Here is a 27,153-nt window from a genome sequence, read left to right as displayed (position 1 = left end):
TCTTCAGCCTGCTGGAAGCAGGTCCGAGGTCAGAAAGCGCATTCCACGTTTCATGGATATCTCTACAAGATTAAACAGAGTGCTGACATGTGAAATTCCTTATGTAGATGCTCTTATGTCGACACGCCGAGAGTAAAGCTACACCTACGAACAAAAAATGATGGTAAGAACACTTCATCCGCCCCATTGATGCTGTTTATCCAGTTGGTTTCTGAGGATCTGAAACTGGTGATGGAGTGTGTATGTGAGCATATCTCGGGGAGGGGGGAGGGGGTGTCCAGCAGCAAACTTAAAACCTTCCGTGCTTGGCGTCTCCAATTGCTCCCCAGACGTCAAAGACGAACTCATCGGGAAAGGCGAAGTCTCCGAGGGTCTCGTCGAGAGCCATGGCAAATTCATCTGGGTTCTTCTTGTCGCGGCCGACCTCGACCATTGTAGCAGCTGGAGAGGAAACGTCAGAAACTTGGTTAGATTTCTAAAAACAACACTCAGATTTAACCACCTGCATACTAGGGGTGGGAAAATCAAATAGACAAATCGAAAATCAGGATTTTTTTGCTTAGCAATTTTAAAAACGATTTTTTTGTTAAAAAAACATTTTTTTTCAAATAAATGAAACTAATCCATTATGAAATTTTTGGCATTTTTATTGTTTTTATTGATCTTTTAACTTGTCTTCTTGGGCATTTTAGCAGCAGAAAGATGGTCTGGCTACTGAATTGTTTTTTCTTATTTGAAATCAAGGAAAATGACGAGTAACAAAAAAGTTTTATACATTTATTTTGTTTTTAATCTACAAAAATCATCAATATTAAAGAATTGTGAGAATTGCAATTTAAATCGAATCGGCACCCAAAAAAAAATTGGAATTGAAAACAAAAGCATATCATCACAGCCCTACTGAATACTGGGATTCAATCCGACAGCATTCGCTGTAAAAATAAATAAAGAAGTATTATTTTTCTCTGTTATATTCCTGATATTACAAACTTCCACTGTCTGTCTTGAATAATAAAATGTTGGCCTAGATGAAATATTTTCAGGCTGCCGTGGACACAGCCAGAGCCTGGAAAGTAAAACAGAGAGACAAACTAAATCATGTTTTCTTTTTGTCCCTCAAGGTTTCTGTGGAGAACACTTTCTGCTTGAATCATAGCATAATGGAAGTGAACGTTAGCTCGTATATTAATCCCTCTGACGCCTTTCTAACTCTTTAAACAACAGATTAAAACAGGTTTGTGTGCAGAGCTGTTCAATTCGATGGCCTTGGTTTGACAAATGTTGACAAATGATGAGTGCAGACAAAAAACCTTCAGAGAAAAGATAAATATTTCAAAACTGATATGTGCTCATAAAAAGATATCCTCACCAAGTTCAGTGTCTCTGATGCCCATGTAGCTCTCCAGAAGGTCATCTACTTTCTTTATAGCCTTCTCCTCAAATTCCGTTGGCTGGAAAACACAAACATCTCAGAGGTAATCCTTGAACAATTTGACTTCACTATATTCGCAGCTAGGAGAACAATATTCTACAAAAGACTAGAGGACAGACCGCTACAGTTTATTAATCTTGATGATTATTGCTAGTTTAATGAAGGATCTTTCATCCATCATTCCCCCTTTCTAATTCATCATGCATCAGCATTTATTTTCTTCAGTTGTATTTCAAGATAATAACATTTATATCTAGTTTTAGCCATTTCTGATCATGTGACAGACTTTTACATTTAGATGAAAGTCTAGAATTGGGGTACATTAAAAATGTAGAAGGAAAATCTACCAAAAGCCTTCAAAAACTTACAAATTTGACCTAAAATCTTTAACAGCTTAAGCCGAACACAAATGAGACAGCCCTGGGTTAATAATGAGTTTTTACATTTTACACTGTCACAGGAGAACTGATGACTAAATGAGAAGCAGCAAAACCGCGAGCCTCACCTCATCCTCTACAGTAGCCGGACCTTTGGAGCGTAGTCTCAGGGTTCCCCTTCCTGTGCCGATCTTGTTGTCGCTGGCAGGTTTGGCACCCTTTGACCTTGGCTCGAGCATTTCTGTCAATATAAAGACAATGTTACCAAAAAGTGAATTGTTTCACTCCCCTTCTTTCACATTGTTCAGAAATTACATAGAAAACAACTTTTTTCCTGCCGATGATTCATTCATTCATTTTCTTAATTGCTTAGTCCAATAAAGGGTCGCAGGGAAGCTGGAGTCTAACCCAGCAACCACCAGGCAAGAGGCAGGACACACTCCAGACAGGTCACCAGCCCATCACCGAGCCAACACAGAGACAAACAACCCTTCACATTAAGCGTGCATTCCTGTATTTGATCCGCTTGAAACGTGCCGAGACCTGTGTTTGTAGGCGGACCGAGTCCGCTTCTTTGGCCCGAATCAGAATTTGTTTGGTGCATCCACAGCTCCCCAAATGAAGCGGACTTTCCAAGCAATCGAACTCGGATTTGAATCAAAAAGACTGATGTGAATTTGTCCTTACACTCATTCTGAGGGATAATTTAGAGTGACCAGTCAATCTAACCTGCATGTCTTTGGATGGTGGAAGGAAGCCAGAGTACCTGGAGAGAACCCACGCAAACATGCAAACTTCACACAGAAAGGCCACCATTCAACCCCCCAACTGAGGCTCTAACCAGCGACCTTCTTGCTAACTATAATCATGCACTTGTTAAAAATTTACATAATAACTTTTCTCAACATTTTACTTTTCATTTATAAAAATGCAAAAATCAATACAAACATGTTTAGAAGAGTAGTATAACCACCATAATCTGCATCTTTTACATGTGAAGCCATGAGCATCAAAGGATTTCTGTTGTCTCTTAATATTTTATATCAGACATAATTACTCAATACTTTCATGAGATTATTATCAAGTATCCAATCCATCTAATTAGCTTTATTTCTCTTTAAGGCTTCCAACATCAGTTCATTAAGGGACAATCCATCATTTTTTTAAACCACTCTTTTTAACAACTTATTAAGCTGTCTTATAGTGAGTTTTTTTTTTTTTTTTTTACTTAGATATATGTATCTATCAGTTATCAATTGATTATCAACTGATACATTATCTATCAATGGTAAATTTTTATTTACAAACTGATAAAAAAAAATCTCAGAATTTAGAAAAATAAAAACAGAACTTCATGGTTTTACAGTGCCCATGCTTACAGCAATAACATGAAATATATAACATGAAAAATGTAGACATATTAAGTCACTGAAAGCAATCTGCATCAAATTCTCAAAACTGAGACACTAAGTGGAATTAATCTGGAATTAATATTAGTCATCAATGCCTGAGAAATTACATAAATAATTGACAAGTCATTTCCAGTCTAAAACAACCACTACTGTCTCATGAGTCTTTAATGTCTAAGTGAGAAACGCTGCTGTGCACAATTTTTTCTCAATTATACAGAACTTAATATGTTCTGAGAGGAACAGGAAGTCGTACAATAGATGCCATGATTATATCATCATGATACCAGTCAGACAGTTCTCTTGAAAGTGACTTTCCTGAGTCAGACAACCCATAAATATCAGAGTCGCAGCCATGATAAGAGTTCATCTAATTACCTATAATACTAAGAAAAGCAGCTCCAATGTTCCCTTTGTCATCTCCTTCAGCATAGGATACACGGACTCTCCATTATGCAGGAAGGGAGATAATTCTGTCTCACAATTTCACCTCTCAAAAGATACTGAAATATGTTCATCCAGTTGAGCTTAACTGGGGGTTTGTCTAGATAAATATGAAGATAAAGTGAGTGTGAGAAACTTGAAACAACATATTTCATTTATGCACCTTTTTCTTTAATTTCTTAATCGTGTTTAATATTTTTTGCTTGTTTTAAAGTATGTATTTCAACTAAAAATCCTCCTCACTTCACATTTAGTAGCTGAAGTCTACTGTGACTTTTGTGGGCCAGTTATATAATGTCTCGTTCGAACATCAACCACACTGTCTCAACATCTTGCTCCCTACTCACCGAAAGCCTTCATCGGCTCAACCAGTTTGAGTGTGAAAGACTTGTCTCTTGGCAGGTCCTTCAGCATGCGGGCAACCTCAAAATGCCGTGTTCCGAGGATGTTGTGTCCGTTAATGCACTCTATGTGATCGCCCACGCAGATCACCTTCACCTTGTCCACAATGCTGCCCGGTTTGATGCGCTGCCATGAAAGAAGTCGGTGTCAAATGCAATAACATGACAGCTTTAACACCACAAGAGAGATTTATTTCAAAAGTTTTTTTGTATTATAAATACTTCTAAGTTTTGTAAATAACACAAAGCCAGTGTGAGGGAGACTTGAAAAAGATTTGCAGAAAGGAAATAAACATTCATCATGATAGTGGTTACCTTTCAAGATTAGCAATGAAGTAAAAAAGGAGAGTGACGGAGGTGAAAATAAGCCGCATCTCTTCAATTAGCATCATGGAAATGATGAAATCACCTGATGGCCAAGCTAAAAGCCTTAGTGAGGAGTCCAAGTCTGTTTTCTTGAATGTATTGTTTTGTTTCATTGAAAGACATCTGCAGATATGACCTCAGATCGTTTTCACTGTAGGCCTTCAGACATTCCAGGGAATCAGATATATTTCATGAGTATTTCTATAGTTCAGACATTCACGTGGATTAATCTGTTTCTGCGGATGTTTCCTCAAAATGACACATTTTTCTAAAGGATACTGTTTATGTCAACACATGTCCATATATGTTTAAAGCCAAAGCCAGATATGCTTGATGCTCTCTGACACATATTTACTTCTTAAATATCCATAAACAAAATTTTGCTGTTCCAAAAAAAGTGTGAAGACATTTATATATGATAGCAAGGGGCTAGTCCTGCTCATGAGTGTTCAAAATGTCTCATTAAATGTGTGCAGAGATGTTTTTTTGATTCATTTTTCCAACATCAAAAGTGAAATCTTACATCATACATAACTGTGGCCACAACCACATTGGAATGAATGCAATGCAAGGTGTTCTTCTTTTACAAGAAGTGACAAAGTGACAGTACTTTCCCTGTTTATAACTCTGTCGGTGTTATCTGGATGCAGTGCTGTAGCAGCATCACATGATGGCACATGTGAGCAGTTGGATCTGTTGGGGCGACATGACTGGGAGGAGATAAGCTCATTAGAGCAGGGTCCATCAACACGGGCCAAAATGAGGCGACAAGTTTGAAAATCTACTTTCAATATGACAGAGCAGTAAGCAAGTCAGGTGGCTGCGGGGAAGAGACTTTGAATAGGATCAGAGATTATGAAAATCTGATTTGAATTGTTTAATTTCAGAATATTTGACCAAATAAGTTAACTAAGTACTATGTTTTACACACAACAAAGGCATAAGGAATTAAAACCAAAAGAATTAGAGTTATTACATGATACTTTTAAGTATTATATTCCTTGTGTACAGTAATGAACTCAACATTCAGAGATTCATGTTCACGCTATTCTGTGATACAAGAAGAAGACTGAAGATGATGTCTTGTTTTGATTTTGAAATCCACAGAAGTCACTGATTTATTAGGACGCAACTGAATCATTTATACCTTGTAAATTTTTGGTGGATATGATATGTCGTATTATTACAGACCATTTACAATAATAAAAGAATAAATTTACTGCATCTGTGTGTGGTCCATGATATGCAATTCTGATGACTTGGTTTATTTGTTGTTTGCACAATTTTGTTGAAACATTAGGCAGAAAAACCTCAGTAACATGACTGAAAATCTCTTTACATAGCCTGATGTGTTTAAGGTGAGAAGTCATGCATCTTCTTACCTTTATGAAAGCGTAGCCTGCTCCATTGTCAGTGATGGTGAGGCCCAGAGCATCTTCAGATTTATAAACTTCCACCTCCTTTTTGATCCCTTTAATGTGGGCAAAGATAAAATCTTCTAGGCCAATCTGACCCCCCAACAGCTTCTCCATGTCAATCTTGTGGGTGTTGAGGGTGCAGAACAGGATCTGTGCAGAAGCAGGTTTACACAGTACAAATAAATAAAATATATATATAAATATATACACACACATACAAGATTAGCTCTATTCAAGAATAGCATCAAATGAAATACTTTCTTACAACGTGGGAGGTGGCGATATAAAAAAAGACAGAGTGAGTTATAGTTTCGGCTCTAAAACAGATTGCACTTTTTACAGAACATGACACTGAGACAGCGAGACAGAAATGAAAGTGTTTGAACGCAGATGACAGAGTGTTGTGTCACTTAGCTAAATGCAGAAATCATCAGAGTTGTTTTATTGAAACAAAGTCATGAACTTGTATATGTTCCCTGCATCTTCACACAGTTTCCTCAGTGTGTACATTTAACAAAACCGTGTTAGCCTTGCAATGAAGCAGCAAGAGATAAATGACCTTTCCTCTTGCGTTAGAAATGTGGGAATCTGCCTTCACACCTTGTGGCTGTTGCATCTTGTCACGGCAAAAATAGGAAAATGTGATCAGCAGGAACACGAGACACAAGTGTCCAGATTTAACAGCTCTTCAAACAGAGACTAGACTGTGAAATCCAGGAGGAAGACTGCAATGTTAGTGAATAATTTATAGAGGCCTCACACAGCTAGACAGTCTGTGGATCTACTGAGTTCTACTTTAGCAGGTATCTATTAACTGTGGGAAAATGTGCTGTCAATTAGAAGTCATGCATTGAAGTTGATTGTAGAAGGGAGGGATTATTGTTTATCTGCTGGATGAACTCTGTGCACCAATCAGCCTCTGACAGGCAGGCTTGTCATGGTTGTGTACCAACAGGCATTGCTCACACACACGCTGGCTCACGTGGTCTTGTTTGTTCTCTTCGGCTACAGAATGGGGTTACAATGGAGGGAGGCCACAGAAGGAGAAAAATAAAAGGGACTATAGAAGGGAAGAAACCAATGTCTGTGACGAGGGAGAGGGACCACTGTGGATGAACTCATGACCGTCATCCTTTCTTATAGCACATAACCCCCCCCCCCCCCCCCCTGCCTTGGCCAAGAGTGTGTGGGAGGAACAGCAGCAGACGCCTACACTTGGTTACCAAGGCTGCAATAAGCACTGAGCCGCCTCTCTTCATGGCAGGCAGCTCCTCTCCTCTCCTCCTGATGGGCTGTGTGTTCACACTATAGATGTAGCTATGTTACAGCGAGGAGTGTCACACGCAGCAGCGACAGCCTCTCAACTCATCAGAACAGCTAGACCTCCCACTTACAGTGACACACTGACCAAAATCTCAACAACAAGAGATAAAAATGGAAAGACAAGGGAGTTTCACCACAATCACACCAAGCAGAGACACTTATGTGTCTGAGTTTTCAAAAGAAGATGAGAAACATGGGAGAGGTAACTCACTTACACAGGTTTCAATTCAAATTTGAAGCCAATGCTGATAAATGCTTTCTGATAAGAGCAAGTTGTCTCGATACATTTCTGAAATAAAAGTCATCAGATTTGACTGACACATCTTTTTGAGATATGATTCATGATTCAGCTCAATAGCCTGCTGGCTCACATTATTATTTAAATAGTAACTAAAACACAGCAACTAAGGAATCCACTGTTTTGCTTGAATGCCATTCAAAAACATAAAATCTATTTAATGTCACTTATTATAAAAAATGTTATTTTTATTTTTTAACACTGTATTTATTTGACATCTGCCTCTGTAAGTAGTTACACTGAAATGTATATAAATTATGACCACCTTATAAAATATAACCTATTCTTTTTGCAGTGACAAATCCCATTTCTTGGAGTTATAAAGAAAATAAAGACTTTTATAGCTTATAAATTCAAATACAAAATACTCAAAACTGGCTTATACTGAAACCAGAAAGCTATTAGAAAGAAAAACAAACAATACAATCTGTCAGAAACCCAGCAAGCGGTGAGTCTGTCACTGTGCTGACAACATTTCTGTAAAACATGCACACTTTGATCCCAGAAGGGATCTTTGCACCTCATATAGCCAGTACTGACAAGAAAGCAAACATAAGTCATTTTACCTCCTCAATGAGCTGCACATGGCTGCAGATACCTGCTCTCTGCACTTCCCAGCTTCTTGAGATGTACTGCTTTAGTTTTACAGCTCAACATATTTGTGTCGAACCTCAATCTCACTGACAGTGAATGAAAAGCTAAAATGTTAGGATTAATATCCTAATATAATTCAATTTATTCATACACTTAATATAAATTAAGTTTTGTTGGTAAATTTGGTAGCAATGAAAACCATCTGTACATTTAACTTTCAGCCTTTGAATAGGATTAACAATATATTTAGCCATTTTATAGACAAATAATTTCTCTCTCACTAATAGTAAGAAATTATACTAATTCTAATCATTTAAATGATCATATTTAATCATTAAATAATGTAAAGCAATGACTTACTAAAGAAAAAAGCTTTTATTGCCATTTTCAGAGATGAAAAATAGCCAACTCCAGCAGTCTAATAAGTGATTTGTTTAAAAATAATTACTCTAAATGTAATATTAATAACAGCAGAAGGACATGTACTGGCAATTAATCTCTCCCCTGCACACCCACCTACATTCATCCTTTTCAGCTACACAATTAGAAGATGCATCACTTTTCCAGCCTCTGTTTGACGAAAGGTAAGACTAGATAAATACAGCGTCTAATTGCACCTCCCTCTGAAATATTCACTGCATTTAAAGAGTGTTGACTAAAAGCTTAGAAAACCTGTTTCTTTGGCAACTGAACTGCAAACAATTTACAGTCTATTCAACTTGTCCTTCAATGAGAGAAAACCGGGTCAGAAAGATTAAACACGGAGCATTAAGTGTGCAACAGGGAATTGATGGAAATGTAGAGTTTGATAGGGAGGGTGGTACATGTTTCTATAAATGAACACAGTCCGGTCTGTTTTGATTAAACAATCTTAATGCAATCACTGTATTAAATAAATTTTGGTACATAAACCTTTAGCGTACAGCTACGTCCAATAAAAGGGCTGTTTCTCCTGTTTTATTTTTGTTTTCTGTAGTCTACCTCTATACAAAGCTTAACATCTATTTACTGGAGTAAATGCCGCTTCTGAAACTGGATCTACAGGAAAAATCCTTATGCCCTCTCTCTTGTATTATCTAATTATTTAATATCTTATAATTCCATTCACTAACAAGACTGATCTAAATGATCTTCTGTAAAGCTGAACAAAGACACACGTTTCCACCGACTGCTGAAATGAACTGAAAAAGCTCCCCAGCGTCAACAACAGTTGCAAGCGGTTGTATTTCAGTAGAAATCAGAGTGAAAATTAACCTTTTGGGGGGGGGGGGTATTGCAAACATCTGGTTAAGTAGTAACAATCTTTTCCACAAAAACATTAATCTCTGGAAGTATCCGGAAATATCTGGAAGGTGAGTCCTGTGAGTTTACCATTAATCCATCCAGCCTGAAAACAGGCAGCTGTCACGTCATTTTGGCTCTACTGGTTCACAAAATTGTTTCCATTCCTCTCCACTGCATATCGAGCTAGTTTATACTTTTTGTTTTTATTTTTTCCATTTCTTATTAATCTCAGCTTCTTATTGTAAATCAATAATGGTCCCGGTAACCCGGCTGATGCAGTTTAAATGATGTATGTGTGACAGTTTTATCAGCCGCTTCTCTAATATACATTCTTAATGTGTTGCTTTTCCTGTGTCGGATGGTTTTAATAATTAACACGGAGTGCTGATGTAAGCTGTGTGTATTGCTGGTGCAGCTGCATTTTCAACAGGAAATAACATCCATCAGCATTTAACCTGTGGTAATCATTCACCTGCTGATGCGAGAGTCCACAAGATCATGATGAAGATAAAGGTGTTTCAGTGAAGTGAAGCGTTGTGTCATTCATATCAAGTCCATTTGTAATAAACTAAACAAATACGCTCCTGTGCCAAAAACACAAACACATCTACAGATAAATAAAAATAAATGTCTGGCTAAAAACTAAGCAAGAGGGAGGATCTTTAATGACCCGAGGCTGAACTTTCTCTGACATCGCCACGCATCAGCTGGCAAATACTAAACTCTTTAACTCCAGTTGTTTTGTCTAATGCCACGCTGATCCTTGGAGAGGCCAATGGAAACCTGAGGTTACCTCTCAAAACCTGCTGTCATGGATGAAAGTGTTGTCACAGCAACACCTTGGCCTCAATCGCTGCTAGTAAACAACTACTTAACTCATTTAAAATTAGATCCGGTCTAGTAAGCAGTGAGTCCGACACAAACCTCCAGTTTACTTCACAAGATCCTCATTAGCATCGTGTTTGTTTCTGCAAATATAAGGAGGGTTTATGCTCACAGTAAAACACAATTTGACAACATGGTCACCTGAGTTATGTTGCAGGATCATTACAGAATATCCTGAGGCAGTTTGGGATGATTGAGGATAAGGTTTTTTTTTTAACTTGTAGAGTAACATCATTCACGTTCGGATGATGGAAAATGAATAAAAAAATCTGGAAAATCAGAGCTTTCCTCTTTAAAACAGAAAAAGGCTACCACTAAACCTCCAATGCGGAGCCTTTTAGTTGTACTAAACTTGCCATTTTAAGGATAAAATTTTGAAAATGACATTTTCTCATAAGTCAATATTTTACTATTTTCCTCTTTACAAACATTGATAATAGCATGACTGACTAATTCCTTTGAAAACTTCCCGTATAATTCAGTCTCCTCTGCCACTGCGACTCACTTGCATCAGTTTTCTAAGTGGCTGAGATTTCTTTTTGTTGTATATTTTCTTTAAAGTGTCTTTGTCAATTCAGGCACAAAAATAAAGTGAACTAAATCCTGTTTTGGATCAGACTGAGAAGGCTCCCACCAACCTGAAACAGACATGCGCAAAAGCAATATTCATAGAGTAAATAATCCATAAATCACATTTTTAAAGATCTAAATAGTGGATAGTTGGAGTTCATTGTGACTTGACCTGTCTCTGTTTTTTGTTTGTTTTGTTTTTCTAACATCTAGGAAGTGAACTTAGGAGACTGGTTAATACAAACAGCTGACTGAAGCCCCACTGAATGAGATTGTTTCAGCTAATCCCCCCAAATACCCGCTGTTAAGAAATGTCTGGCTGTGAGCATGAAAGTACGACTACCTGGAACTTGCAAAACAAAAACAACTTGTATGGCTCCTTCACGTGACCACAAGCCATATATTCAAACAATAGGCAAATGGATGCAAGCTTTCCAGTGAACAGGTGAACAAGAGGCAAAATAAAAGAGCCACACCTCAAACGATACAGGTTCAAAGCCAATAAGCAGACTTTGACCAGAGCAAAGGGACTGGGAGGGCATAAAAAGAGCCCAGTCTTTAACCTTAAAGGCTGCAACATGTCCTGCTGACTTGTATGAAACACAGACAAACCTGCGTTTACAAACTACATGTGGATGGTACGTGTGGTGCAACATAATGCGTTTAGTTCCTTCTTTGAAGTATTTCTGTGATTGAAATGATTGAGATGCCATTTATTTGATCTCAGCCAAATTCCTTTCCCGTGCTTCCACTTTGTAAGAGAAAAGAAGACTGATCCTTAAGCATGAAATAAAAACAAACAACTTCATTAAACGACAACACCAAAAGACACTCGTAGTTCATCCAAGTAGGCTAAAAATACAGCCTGATGTCTATAGTTTACAAGCAGTAATTATTATTGTGTGGCTGCTTGTGGATTAAGTGTTTCATTATTTAATCCTTTAATTTCACGTGCAGCGATGGCAGATAGGAGGTGAATCATCAGCAAGATGTTCATGTTGAAGTATTACCACTTTCAAGGCAGCAGTCTTGCTCATGGAAACAGCTGTTTCTGCAACAGAACGTAGATCACTTGGAACTATTTTACTGCTGTTTTGTCAAAGTATCACCATCAACAAATAAATAAAAAGAAGTGTGATAAAATACAAAAGCAGGTTTACTCTAGATATGTCTTAACCTACATAATTCAATATATTTAACAAGAGGAAACAGGTTTCATCATGACCAGACTAATATCATGTTAAGCTCAAGGAAAATTATTATAATTAATAATTATAGCTGTAGCTGCTGTTACTCTGTCATGGTTTTTTTTGTGTCTTTTTAGTCCCGGTTTCATGTTTTTATTTTGTAGTTTTTCTTGTTTAGTTCCCTCATCTCTGGTTTTCTGTTCTGCTTTCCTGTTCTTTATGTTCACCTGGACTCAGTTGATTCATTACATCTGTGTCTTGTTCTGTTTCTGTCTTATAACTGAAATTATAGCCCTTAATTTCAGTTCTGGTTGTGGGTTCATTGTGTTTGTTTCATGTGTTAGTTTATCTTTAGTTGAGTTTTGGAATTAAAACCGCTTGGTTCAGTATCCTGCCTCTTGTCCCTGCATTTGGGTGCAAACCTCTCTATGACATACTCAGCCTGAGCTGCAAACATCTACAGCTTCATTACAGGTTAAGCAGATGGTGCATTCAGTTGCATCTGATGCTTGGATGAAATGAGCCCCCTCAGTACGTGGAGACCTGCATTTGACAGTAGAAGACCCCTACTATGCTCTTCAACACACACTTGAACAGACATGTGTGGTTGGAAGCTGAACTTAGACAGCGAGATGAAGCTGTAGAGAAAAAACGCAGTAAACCTACAGTCTGCATCCTTCATTCATTTTTATCTGCATTAAAAACCAGAGAAACTGACACAAACTCTTTAGTTTTTGGAATTTAAAAGTTAAATTGGATTTAATACAATTAGGACAGTGCTTTGAGACATCATTTTACATACCTGGGTGCATATGAGTGTGTGTGTGTGTGTGTGTATAAATATGTTATGTACATGAAAATGTTGTGGGTTTATGGTCTGGGAGATTTGATGGGAAATAATGGAAAGAGAAGTGGGTGACCTGTGTTCATCGTGTCTTTAATGTAAAGCACTTTGAGATGGATTTGGATGTATGAACAAGTGCTCTATAAATAAGGTTAGATTTGATTTAATTTGACAACAGAACAACTGAAACATCATTTATAACATAAAAATATCAGGATTAGTCTCTTTCTGATAGTGGTATCATAATAAATACGTCTGAGAAGAACTTGTGATGTATCTTTTGGCTCCACTGTGAAGCATGAAGAATGAAACTGGTTACGTCAGGTGTGAGAGAAGAGTGATGTAATGAAGCACCAGATAAATGTTAGTCAGCAAACATAAAAGTAGACCAGTTTTCTACTGCTTGCACAAGACGTGAAGGGCCTTTTTACGTAGGGATAATGAGTCATGTCGGAATCTTTCATTGTCTTCATTGTGGTTTTGTTTTTTTGGTTTTAATTTGGAGTTCGGTTGTGGTCCTAATAGTCTGATCTGTTTTGGAAAAGTGTTGCTTTCTCTGATACTTTCATTTCTTTGTGAATTTCCCAGATTTTTGCTTTGTTTGTTTTCCTCCACTTCAGTGTGTTGCTAGTTGATTTTTTCCATTGGTTGATTGACCTTGTATGTTTTCATCTTCCTGTTCCTTCTAATCCTCTTTGCTCCGCATCTTTAATGGTCAGTATTAGATTTAGTCTGGATTAAGTTGCAGCATTTTTGTTTTTATAAGATAAAACCTTCTGGTTTTTTCTAACTAAAGACACTGAGTCTAATCTCTGAAAGTAATAATATTTTGAAGAATCAAACCTCCTGAGTACTAGATTTACTAAAGCATTTGCAATTATTTAACCCATACCAGCTTCCTCATAATCCTCTACAATGATTTGTGAAAATGCCAAAATTCATCAATATATTGTTTTTTTTCCTGAAAATATTCCTTTAATCTGATGGAAACAACTTTTTAAATAATTTCTGACAAACCAAACATTTTTCTCATAATTGATTGCATCAGTTTCTGCATCTAAACAATAAATAATGCAGGTACATGAAAAAATAATCTCAATGTGCCCAGTTTAAAATAATTCCTGAAGTATTTTCTATTTTTGTACATAACTGGTTTAGCTTGTTTTCCCCTCAAAGCTTCCAGCCAGAAACTACTTTTATTGAATGAGAACCATACAAAAGCCAGGCATATACACCACCAGATGATTATGACACAAAGCCGTTGTTTATTTGTTTTAAACCAGTAAACAAACAAAACAAGGCTAATGTGTACTTTCTATAAAGCAATGTCTCTAATGTGTCATTTTAAATAATTTTGCAAATAAATAGAAGCAAAGCTCGAGCTACTGGGCTTGCATAAAACATTTAGATAAAACATAAAACATTTGGTTCAGTTTCAAAGTACTGGGCCTGCAACTGAGTTTCTAACTTTACTCCTGAAAAGCTGCTTTCCAGTTCAGAAAATTGACAGTACTTTTATCTTTTGTCCAGTCAAAATAGGTCATGTTCAGTCATTAGCACAGAGAGGTTTGGTGGTGTTTATGAAGGGAGGAGGCCCTGGACAGATCTGCTTCCCTATGTCCTCTGGGATGAATCTGGCTGTGACTGGGACAAGTAATCTGGTTAGATTTGAGGCAGTGCCCACTGAACCGGACGTCAGGGGTTTCCTGTGGTAAAATCTGTGGAGCCAAGCAACAACTATTATCATGTCCCATTATGTCGCTCTGTGTGTGTGTCTTTGGTGTCAGGTTGGGACAAGAGATGAAACAACTGAATGATTTTTTTTTTTTTTTTTTTTTAAATTGCCATTTGCGGCACTGAATTCAGACTAATTGCACAATAACAGGTTGATGGGCTGTTATTTCTTATTTTTCCTCCCACTGGGAATTCATTAACTCCTTACTAAAGCAGGAATTGTTTATTTTATCAACACTCTGTGACTCTATCCTGTAAATTTTCTTGGTTTTGTCCAACCATGGAGACCACAAAAAACACTTTTGAAGCTGGTTTATTCAAAAAGGTAAAACTTTGGTCTTCCACTGCACTACATTTGTTTAAATCAGTAAAATCTGTTAAAACCTCTTTAGTATTTTATCGTCATTAGAAAAGGAGCGTGCCACAGTGCAGCTTAAACAATCAAACAAGTTCAGGCAGAGACAGACGAATGCTGTAGACTGTTACTACCAGAGGTGATGAAATAAATACCTGCAGAAAAATGTCTGAGGTCCCATTTACACAAACAACTGCAGTTTCAGTCTGGTTAAGGATATTTTCTGATGAGCAGCAGGTTTAAAAGAAACATGCACCCTGTGATTCACTGTACATCAATGCCATTGGGGTAAATTCCTTTCCAATTATTGCACTTGATGAATGAAGAGAGCTTCAAGGGCACGGAAGCTCGAGTTGCGCACACACAGACGTACTCTGGCTGACAAAAGCCAAACATGCCATTCACTCGCTCCCTTGAAAAGAAAAGTTTTAACACTCTGGTCTAAAGGGAAGATGCAGAACCTGCTATTGTTTTCAGGACCTTCATTTGCACATTCAGCGGTTGCACTTACTTCCCCAGTGTAATCTATCACTGAATGAACATAATAAATTGTTCCTAAATATAGACGCAGATTAATTTTTCAGGTATCCGCTGACGGTGTATTGTAGATTACAAAGTTCTTTTATTGTCTTATGAAGATTAAAGTGTGCAGGCCAATAATGAGTTGGCAGGGCGTGTATTTAAATATGTAATGAAGCTGACTTTAATGGCCACAATAACACTTATCTCCTAGAAAAGCCACAACACCTGTTTACTCCAAAACTTTACTGCAATCTCACAGCAGATTTTGAGATCAAAACAGAAATAAGAGTACATGTATTCAAGAGTAGTGAAAGATAGAGTAGTAGGTGAAAGATATTCTTTAGTGTGATCATTTACAAGTTATAGTAACTTCCAGTGTCATAATATCGTGTTGGAATTGAGTTATAAGAATAAACTGTCATGTCACGTGTTTATATGTAGTTTTATACAGGAACAGAATTGTATTTCTGGTTTAGTTTACTTCTGATTTTTGTTTACATCAATTAGCACTGTTTGAGTCTCATCTTTTAGCATAAATGGCAGGAAAAGAGATGAAATCAAGTGTCTCCTATTTATTATTAAATGACTTCACTGCAAGCAATTATTACTAATTTGTTAAATGAGGTGTATGCTACCTTTCAACAGGATCCTAAAATATCAGTGCTTGGAACATGGTTAGTACTATATAGGCTACAATAGCTACAAAAAAGTTTTTCTTTTTCTAAATGTCAAAGTTTCTTTTTTTGGCCTCAGTTATAATCTGTGTGAAAGCAACAGAGTTTTATGAGCCAAATCTGCGTTTTGTTTGAATATTTACCTTTACAAACAACCTCATATAGATCCATTAATGCAATATAGCTCATCAACACAAATATAAAACTAAAATCTGATACATAAATCAAAAATTAAGAAGTATTGGTAAGGATTTTGTAAATGTTTCAGTTAGCCTGAATACTTCACGGACTACTCTGTAAATGTGAGATCTAACAGGTGGGCGCAAACGTGACATCCTACCTCAGGTGGGCTTATACTAAACGCCTCTGCTATCTTCGTGTACAGCTCCTTGACGTTGGTAAATCCCTCGATTCTCCCAGTTGGGCTTCCGTGAGCAAGCTGCGTGTGGAAAACCAGTTTGGGCCTCTGGTTGACAGGTGGAGGCGGGAGCCCCGCTCCGTTCACGGCGGATTTACCGAAGCTCCCGACACCTGCGTGTCCACCGCTGACCTCCTCGTTCTCCACTAAATGCTCCTTCGTAGACTTGTTTTTCTTCTTCCATGGTCCCAATGGCATCTTCTTCTTTTAGTTTGTGCTTATTTTTATTGTTTTACGTGGTTAAAAAAAAATGTCCGAGCCGCTGTTATAACATTGAAGTAGATGACCTGTTGAGTTCCGTGCCAAACAACCGTGTCGTCCTCATTTACTTCCTCGATTCCTTAATGTCCTTCTTCCTTCCGCCAACACTTCTCCTTTCCTCACCTGCGCACGCACGAGCTTTCACTCTGATCTTCGATAGAGATTCTGCTTGCAAATAAATGGTGTAAATATTCAACAGGTAGGGGGTGAGCGTGGGATAAACCCTGACACAACCTGCCACTGTTGCCTAGTGCTCCTAGACTAACAATAGCCCTCTGTTTGGCTTTCAGCGTGCCGTGGGACGCAGGCGCAGTGGGACGGTCCCAGGATCTCAAGGCAGGAGCCTTCAAAGCACCTGTAAACAACCTCAGGGACAACATCAGACTAAAACAATTACTCAGACGTAGACAAGTAAATAATTCCTGATGTGCCCTTAATTCAAACATTTAATTAAATTGCTTAAAATGTAACTTTGCTTCTAATTTTTGTCCTCATGTTTAGTATTTAACTTGTATAATTATGTTACAATACGATAATAAAGCTAGAAAATAATTCATTGAGCGATTAGAGTATCTGAAACTTCATTTTTCTGTTAGTACATTGACAGTTTAGTAATGAAAGATTCCCACATTATTTTGTGACACCCAAGTTACCAAACTGTCAGAGTAAAAACACAGAGATGATGAGTTTACTTTCAATGAAAAGTGGGAAATTTAGCTCATACTTTTCAGAAACTTTCAAATAATATCAAATATTAATATTGTGTTAATAACGTTTTATCAATCACTTGGCTTTTAAATTAAACTTCTGAATCACAACAAGCTCTATGGTCATCATTTAACAATACACTGACAAAAAGCATTATTAGAAATAATCAGTTTGGTTCCACTGGATGCAAAGATTATAAGCAAGAAGGACTGCCGACTGGCAAGCTCCCACGCTGAGCAGATGTGTTTACACTCCAGCCTCCCTGGATGATAGTGACTCAGCATTTGCACAAATCTTTAACACGTTCTGATGTACACACATGAAGTATTTCAGGGACAGATGGGGCATTTTGATACAAATATTTGCTTGGAAGAGGTGTAATTAGTGCCACTCAAATGCCCCCCTCGTAGATAGAGATGTGGATTTGGTCTCTTCTGCTAAGATCAGCAGACCCTACCTTTGTAGGCCCATGCCTTATGCTGAGTGAGAGGGCGTCCCCTAGTGGGAAAACACAAAGCCTTCTTGTGTTGGCAGCTGAACAGCAGCAGCTGAGACCATACAACTATATTTAAACATTCATACTTTGGCCATTAGTAACTTATTGCATTACATTTTGTCAAGATATTTTTAATTTTGATCTCTGCACATCAGAAATGGGACCGCATATGTTAGACAACAGAAAAAATATTCACATCTCACTATCAAAATATGGGTAAATTTCATTTTTTTTAAATTTATAAAGAACCCCTTTTTATAGTGCTGTCAAAAAGGCTTTTAATAATTCATAAACATTTCTAGCAATTTTAAAGCAATTATCATTATTATACAATTTATGTAATAGAGGAGGATATTTTAAATGCCTCTTCTCCACGACTGAAACGGCTCAAGATCATTTCATGTGGAAATATTTATTCTAAAATTCAAGTTTTCACGTGTAAATATCTAAAATGCACACATTGCATGAGCTGAATTCCTCCAAACTCTTTCTTCTTGAATAACTTGCACACACATAATAACACAGCCTCTGATCTAAAGAACAGCCAGAAAAATGAGCATGAAAGACGGTTTTTAAAAGTGTCGCTGATGACTCTTGTCAAATCTAGATAACAGAAAGAAAATGTTACGTTTTTTTGGCAAATCTTTCACAGCCCAACATCCCCGATGAACGCAAAGATGAATAAACTGCGCCAAAGCCAACTTACTTTCACATAACAGTCAGAGAAGTCTTTCACTTGCACTTGCATCAGCTGAGCAGCATGCATGATACTTATAAAAACAACAAATAGCTCAAAAATAGAAATTGCACATTCATCGGTAGGGGGTCCATCTGTGAACTGTCACAACTGTCCTTGTGAGAGGGTCTCTCGTCGAGGTTGAGCGCCATCATGCTGTTTTTTCTCCCCCCTCGTTCGGTCTACCTCCTTCATCCTAAGTAGGTAAATGCCGTTTCAGGACGTCCTTAGCGTTGCCAGGCAACGTGTCAGGAAAGTTCACATCAAACTCCACCACCAGATCTCCTCTCTGCTCCGGATTTTTGGGGAAAGGGAGACCTTGTCCGGCTACAGTTCTTCTCATGCCAGGCTTGATGACGTCCGTGACCTTCATGTTGCATGTCTTCCCGTCTATTGTTGACACGGTAACCGAGCATCCACACAGAGACTGCAAAGACAGCAAGAAGGGTGTAAGTGAGGATCAGCAGGGGGGGAACAACTCCCACACATGATTCACTGCAGGCAAGAATAACACATACACTGAGATTAATGCAAAAACATATTAACCCCTTAACCTCTGGGTTTTCTTCAATTCAGTCAGTAACACCCCCAAAAGTGTGAAACTAAAATGAGTACGAAGGGTCGCCATCATCATCACCAGGCAACAGAGAGATTTCACTAATTACCACTCTACTGTTACTAGCAACCGAATAACAATAGACATCATTTAACCAAATCCTGTCTCGGAGCAACAAACGCTGTATTCCTGTTACTCCCAGCAGTACAACAGTATGCAACATGCCACACTTGGCAACATTTAAAACATGGTGTAGGTTGTGTGAGTCTAGCAAATGCTGCCTTCAAGATAACTCTGGAGTAGAAGTGTTTAAATGGGATATTCTCTAATGTATGTTATGTCAAGATTTTTCAGTTTGACTGATGCTGGATGGTTATTAGGGGTGGGAAAATCGAATTGAAAATCAGAAATCTGGATTTTTTTTTTTTTTTCTTCACAATTTTAAAATCGATTTTTTTTTTTTTTGTTAAAAATCTTTTTTTTTTTTTTTTTTTAAAATAAATAAAATTAATCCACTATAATTTTTAAAAAATAATTTTTATTGATCTTTCTACTTGTCATCTTGGGCATTATAGCAACAGAATGATGGTCTGACTACTGTGTTGTTTTTTCCTCATTGAAAAGCTTTATACATTTTTTTTGTTCTTAATCTACAAAATTCAGCAATCACTGAGAATTGTGAGAACTGCAATTTAAATCGAATCAGCACCCAAAAAATCGGAATCAGACAAAAGCAAATTGTCACAGCCCAAATAGTTAACAATGTGAATTGAATTGAATTTTATTTTAATCAATTTGTCTTTTTTCTTTGTTTTTAACACCTCAAGTCACCAACCATCCTAAGACATCTCTGTTACGTATACAGTTATAAAACTGATGGGAAATGAGTTGGAACTGAAATTATGAAATATGTGACACTTACAGAAAATAAATATAAAGTTTGACATGTAAGAGCTGCAATTTCATCTGTTTCCTTAAAAGTAAAAGCAATAAAGTTCTTTCCACCAGTTCCAGTCATCATTTTGGACATTCTTCAGTCAAAAATGTCCAAAAGCTCATGCTCCAAGGATGTAATAAAGGAAGATTTCTGATCAAAGTGTAGCAGAGTTTGCTTCATTTTATTTTAAAGATGAACAAAGACACGTTTTTTGAGTTTGTTACTTAACTATTCTACATTAAATTCTTCCAGAGCTTCTAAGCTCAACAAAGTGCTTACAAAGTTTAGATAAGAGGAAAGACAAAGATCAAGAAAGGCATTTGATGTCTTGCTTTTTCATGTAAACTTCATTCACAAACTTGTCATGCTGATTTACAACATGAGAGGTGATGTTTCACAGTCACAAACAGCTGTGATGATGAAAGTACGTCCTCTATCTTGCCTCAGGTTTTGTTTTGGTTTATTATATTTTTTTAAAAGTATAAATGAATTGTTTGTTCCTTGTGACGTCTTGGAATTAGATAAATGACTTCAAATGAACACTGAAAAAATAATACAGAGTTTTTTGCTTTTTCTTTTATTTTTTTTAATTTATTTATTTATTTATTTTTTATTATAATACACAGTATTTAGTTAGAAAAAAAACTAAGTGAAATTCCAGAAGCAATGTGTGAATAAAGCAAGTTGCCTCCGTGATTCAGCAGCTTATAGAAACGCTTTCAGTAGCAAACATTAAATAGTCATTTGTTTACAATTCTTACACACTTCATTGAGGTTTTCAGGCATTTGTTTGTTTCTGCACAGCTCTCCTATGATCCCTCCGCAACATTTCAACCAACTTGAGGTCCAGCTTTTGACTGCACCATTACAACATTTTGATTTTCTTTTTCTCTTCTGCTGTTGTGTTTAGGCTCGTTGTCCTGTCTCATGAGCCAGTTTTAGCAAAGCTAGGTGTCAGGCTGATGGTTTCGCATTTGACTCTAAAATACTTCGGCATTCAGAGGAGTTAATGGTTGTCACAGTGGAGTGGCAGGTGTCCAGGTTCTGTGCTTGGACTGAGGTGTGCTGATATTTCTGGTCACATATGTCAGAAAAACTTCCTCTTCTCTGAGACAGGAGGTTTTCTCTTTGTTAACATCTCCATAAGCCATTCGTACACAGTCTTCTCCTCGTGAAAATGTGATGAATGTTAGCATTTAACGTGCTAACCGAGGCCTGTGGCGTCTGAGATGTAGCTCCTGGGTTTCTACACAACTTTTCTGATGCATTACATGGTGTGAACTTAGAGTAAAGTTGCTAGGAAGCTCACCTCGGTGAAGATTGACAACTGTTTTGACTGCTTGTCTATTATTCCTCTCACTGTAGAAGGATGGAGTCTAAATTGTTTGGAAATGGTCCTATAACATTTCCTATGTTGATGAGCATCAACAGCAACTGTTCTGATACTATTTCTGATGTCTTTCCTCTTTGGCATTGTGTTCAACACACATCTGACCTGAATGCATCAGACCAGGAAATTTACATATAGAGATGCTTTCGTTTGGTGACGATCGATAAATCCATCGCATCTGATGAACAGCTCCTTACCTGTTTAACTCACATGTAGGCAGGGAGATGCTTCTTCATTTTGGCTGTGCTTTTTATCGTTTGGTTTGGTTGAATGAACGACATGGAGTATTATGTTGTAGATTTTTTGTTTGAGGTTAAAATTGCCTCATTTTAAATAATGAATTTTTCCCCCATCATCCTCTTATATGTGAAATCTTACAACTTTCTTTTTCAACAAACTGTAAATGTCTTGGGCTCCATGGTGGCACAGTGGTTAGAACTGTGGCACTATCGCAAGAAGGTTGCTAGTTTGAGTCTGGCCTGGTGGGTAGGTTTAAACAGTGCTGTGTAGAGTTTGTATGTATGTGTGGGTTTTCTCTGGGTACTCCGGCTTCCTCCCACCATCCAGAAACATGCATGTTAGGTTAGGTTGACTGGTTACTCTAACTTGTGTCATTAGGAGTGAGTGTGGGTGTGAATGGTTATTTGTCTCTGTGTTGGCCGTGTGATGGACTGGCGTCCTGTCCAGGGTGTACCCTGCCTCTCGCCCAATGATTGCTGGGATAGCCTTCATCGTCCCTACAACCCTGAATTGGACAAAGGGGTTTAGAAAATGGATGGATGTAAATGTCATGTGGTGTTTCAGAAATAATTTGGATAAAAAGTTTAATTCCTCTAAAGGAAAGCACCCCTTTTCACCTTCCATTTGCATAAAGTGATCAGATATTGAGAGTTGAAGCAGTGAGATTTATCACTGAGGGGCTGAAGGGAGTAGGAGGAACCATATAAGTACATCTTGCACCTTTTGCATGTGGGTGGGCGACACCTCTCTGCCATCCCTGTAAAACCGCTCCAATTTCCCCATGCAGATGATCCAGATTACATAAATGCACGGTTAACGTGTGCGTAGCTCAGCACTACGCTCATTCAGGATGCTAGTAGTTTCCAGGGTTTTGAGGCAGACTACCTACAGTTATTGATTGTAACCAGGCTTCTCAGAGGTGGCGCAGCAGAGTTTTAAAGTTGAATGTGAACTTGAAACTCGTGTGTGTGTGTGTGTGTGTGTGTGTGTGTGACTAATCCATCTATCAGCCTCTATTAATAGTGAAACACTCAGCTGAAGTTGCCAAAATGGAAAAAGCCTCACCTGTCTTAAGCTCACACGAACTGGATACACAATGTTGGAGCCTTCCCGCCTGAAATGGGGGTGAGGTTTATCCTTGATGACGAAGACAATGTCAGCCGGAATGGTTCCAGGCGACTCGTCTCCTTCTCGTGGGAACGTGATCTTGGTTCCCTCCTTCCAGCCCCGCTTGATCTCAATAGTGAGGATCTTATCCTCCGTCCGCATGGTCCTGCCGTCAGGGTTTAGCCTTTTGCGAGAGATTTTCATTCTCTTGGTGCACCCGTGAAAGACCTCCTCCAGGGAGACCCTCAGTTCATGGATGATGGCGGGGTCCTGCTTGCGGCGCTGCTGCCCTCCGAGGCCGACGTGGCCATCCCGAGGGAAGCCGTTCAGATTGAAGCTGGTGAAGGAGCTGAAAGGGTCGTTTCCATCCACTTCCATGTCATCGTCATCTCGCCCGTTCGCTTTACGCCCAAAAAACATCTCGAAAGGGTTGGAGCCGCCGAAGAAAGTGGCGAAGGTGGCGTGAGGGTCCCCGTGGAAAGTGTAGGTGAAGGTGGGGCCCTGTCCATCAGCAGTGGGCCCATTCCCTCCTTTGAGACCTGATCAGCAACAGATATTATTGATTGGTTATGGTACCATCATCACAGAGAGCTGCAAATGAAGCTGTTTGGCTGCAGAGATGCACCGTACCGATGAGCATTAACCCGAATTGATCTTCGGCATTAAATATTTAGGGAGAAAAAAAGACAACACAGTCAATAAACAAGAACCTGCCATTATCCAAACAGCTAAGGTGGATTTTTTTTTTTTCAATGAAAAAAAATCCTATAAAAATGTTTTATCCATTATAATACAGCGTGTTTAAATGAAGGGTGCAAATAAAAAAAAATAAATAAATAAATCAAAACTACAGGTCTGCTCTACAACCATCGTTTAGTTTGTCCTTTGTAGGTTACAGTAGTTTTGCATAAAATTAGAGCATCTGAATAATTTATTGTGATGAAAACTCAATGATTGTAGTTTTAATGGAATTTAACAGTACTGAAAACACACAGCAAAAAATCCTGCAGGCTGGAACTGAAACTTGGTTATGGTGTCGCAGCTAAATAGTAGTAGCCATCGCTTGATTCTTTCACTTTTCTTGATTTTAGTGGGTGTAACCATGGCAACATCTCCAAAAAAACACTTTTCTGGACAAGGGCATGTGGAAATAAACTTGATTTCATTTTAAGTCACAGAGTCTTAAAAAACCTTTTCTGTGGGCTAAGCTAGAAATCTGTAGGGGTCTTTGGTAGATAATGGAAACCATTTGTCTTAGTTTAGGCGTAGACTTAACTTCAACACCAGGGCTGTCCAGTTCTGGTCTACAAGGGTTACAATATTTAGGTTCCAGTGTATCCCTATTCTAACACACCTGACAAAAATGAATCAGTCACTGTGAAAAACTTCACCAACTGTTGGATCCATTTAACGGGAACCAGGTGTGTTGGAACAGGGTTACATCGAAAACCTGCAGGACACCGACTTTACATGGGATACAGGACGCAAGACCCAGTTCTTCCTTTTGGTCTTGCCATTTGGCCATACTTTGTTCATCATTCTTTAAAGTAGGAAATGCACCCTTTTTCTTTTGGACATCAATCCACAGCCAACCTGAGTAGATGATGTGATGGGCATCACCTCTTGATCCAGAAAAGTAATGAGCATCTTGGTCCAGCAAAACGAAAAGGTAGAGCCAAATGGTAATACCAAAGGAAAGAAAAGAGACTGGGTTTTATGTTGACTTTATTTAAAAAGGTATAATTCACAACCTTTAATAAATGAAAGACAACTTAATTACTTGGTAACAAATAAGATGATGGATAAATACTTCTAATAACTCATTAAGAGCAGTTTTCTTAGTGAGTTTCATAGAGCAATAATGAAAGAAGGATTTTCCACCATACTTGTCCTTTCTGGTAATGTTCAGTGTAAATTAAACCTAAAAATCTGAAGTTGACATGAAACAGGTTCCACCCATTTCCAACTGGACTGGAAATTTGTTGCCACACATTTATCTGTACATGCATTTTTTTTTTTTTTTTTTTTATTGCTTTTGTTTGTATGGCTGTTACATGATTTAATACTAATTAAATTTGATGCCTCTGTGTGAAAATCTGTTGTGGAAATGGGGACAGATACTGATTAATCTTAAGTCAGAAGCTTATGTGTGGAAAAAATGATGTAATAGGCAAATCCTTAGAATAAAAATGCACAGAGCTGTGGGCCCATGATCTGCTGAACAGCTGTTTTCAGGGCCTGCATTTTTGCTGGTTGCAGTGTGGGACTTGAATTAAGGCAAAACAGTATTTTACATGTAAACATCCTGCTTTACAGCTGGTTTATAACGTATTTGTTAACGAAAGAAGAAGAAGAAAAAAAAAGAGAAAGACCTTCCACTCCCAAACTGGCAACACGGTGATTTAATGTGATTAAAAATACACATTACCTTCTTCTCCATACTGATCATAAATTTCCCTTTTCTTCGGATCACTCAGGACTTCATACGCCTCGGCGATTTCCTTAAATTTCTCCTCTGCGGCTGCAGACTTGTTTTTGTCCGGATGCCATTTCAGCGCTTGTTTTTTGTAAGCTTTCTTTATGTCATCGTCTGTGGCTCCTTTAGAGATACCAAGCGTCTTATAATAATCCTTACCCATTATCGTCAGAAATGGGGGGTTTAAAATAAAAAATACAGTAAAAAAAAAATAAAAAGAGCGGAAAAGCCCCCCTCCCACCGTAGAGCTGCAGGACAGATGGTTGTCACAGCACGCAGAGAAACAATAAGAAGCTGCAGACAGAAACACGGTGCAGGATGAGCATGACCATTTGAAGGTTGTTAGTCAACGCCGTGGATCTCCTGCTATTTCTCCGTGACTAGATGACCCTCTTTAAATAGTCACAGCGCCCACCCCTGCGTCCACAGCGCAAAGTAAAGTCAGACAGGATGAAGAGGCTGCTTCCGGTGTGTTTGACATCAAGGCTGCTCTGCTCTGTTGGATAGTATTTTATTTTATTTTATTTTATTTTATTTTATTTTATTTTCAGTGTTAACATTACCAACTTAGTCATTTGTTTATTTATTATCTCCTACAATATTGAATTTCCCTTTGGGGATTAATGCTTGCTCATGGTGGGAGGTTGAGTTGGAGCCTCCAACTCAATCTGTTGGTTTCCTAATAAAGGGTATTTTTTTCCTGTCTGTAAACCGTCTTCAGATGGCATTGCTGTGATTAGACTCTAAATAAATAAAGATTAATTGAACTGAGTAAAGTATTTTTCATTCTTTCATTTCATTTCATTTCATTCATTTAGGCTAGTTATCTTTTTGTGTGTTCTGATTTACCTGCTTTCTTTTCTGATGTTCTGTGCTGTTTTCCATTTGCAAGGAAAACAGTTTGCAGGAAGCAGGTGGTGTCGTGAATGATGTATCTGAATATTTTATCTGTCTTTTATTTTCCTCATGACTTTGCCTTTCTTTTAACCATCATTGCAAATTTAAATGTCAGTCTTAATGACTTGCTTGATTAAGTAAATATTTGTTTAAATATATGTACATTTTAAAGAGATATTAAATTTGCGATGCTCTTGCAAAAGTATAATTCTGATAAATTGTTTTTGAGACTTTTTTTAAAAGCATTAAGAAAAATAGTTTCTTTTTATACTGCATGGAAAAAAGACAATGGACCTAGGTCTAGTCATTTATCAAAGAAAATACAGGGAAAGATGCAAGAACATTTATATACAAATAGCTAGAAAGTCAATATTTCTGAAGTAGTCATCTGAAATATTCTTCCAGGACTCTTGAAGGACATTTCAACGCTCTTCTTTTCAAGCTGGCTGTTTTTGCAAGATCCTTTCACACTGTTTTGATAATGTTGTCATCTAAGCTCTGGTGAGTAGGCTTTTCATCACTACATAAGACTCGCTGTCATTGATCATCAGCCCAGTTCTTGAGTCATTTGTGATAGTTCAGCCTTTTTTCCTTGTTTCCACCATTAATAATTGCTTCATGATGGTCACCTTGAAGAAATTTTGCCCAAGTTCATTTAGAAAAAATCACAAGAAAGATGTTTCAAGGCAAAATGTAAAATAAACAAGTTATGGGCCTGAAGCTCATCCACAGAAACGTTTTTCATTGAGGATTTTTATAAATTTTTTTCTTTGTTGCATTAACTTTGGAGAATTCCCACTCTCAAACATTTTGC

The 27,153-nt window shown here is 37.8% G+C and overlaps 2 protein-coding genes across 2 annotated transcripts; both read right to left on the bottom strand.

Annotated features, from left to right (window-relative positions):
- Positions 1–289: 289 nt before the first annotated feature.
- On the bottom strand, positions 290–16,733 carry gipc2 (GIPC PDZ domain containing family, member 2; the record flags this gene model as incomplete). The annotated part of the gene is made up of 6 exons (XM_079243654.1): positions 290–441; positions 1,370–1,451; positions 1,938–2,050; positions 4,010–4,190; positions 5,812–5,997; positions 16,458–16,733. 6 exons carry the CDS (start codon positions 16,731–16,733, stop codon positions 290–292), a joined length of 990 nt encoding a protein of 329 aa, XP_079099780.1.
- Positions 16,734–18,165: 1,432 nt separating this feature from the next.
- Positions 18,166–25,794, bottom strand: dnajb4 (DnaJ heat shock protein family (Hsp40) member B4). Its single transcript, XM_079243478.1, has 3 exons — positions 25,395–25,794; positions 22,925–23,505; positions 18,166–19,163 (listed from the first exon to the last, which is right to left on the bottom strand). The coding sequence occupies exons 1-3, from the start codon at positions 25,603–25,605 to the stop codon at positions 18,933–18,935; spliced, it is 1,023 nt and encodes a 340-aa protein (XP_079099604.1). The 5' UTR covers positions 25,606–25,794; the 3' UTR covers positions 18,166–18,932.
- Positions 25,795–27,153: the final 1,359 nt, after the last annotated feature.

The sequence above is a fragment of the Telmatherina bonti genome, assembly GCF_933228915.1.
Source record: "Telmatherina bonti genome assembly, chromosome: 7".
Classification (NCBI taxonomy): Eukaryota; Metazoa; Chordata; class Actinopteri; order Atheriniformes; family Telmatherinidae; genus Telmatherina; species Telmatherina bonti.
The sequence above is the reverse complement of the archived record's forward strand: the minus strand, read 5'-3'. Positions and strand labels throughout refer to the sequence as shown.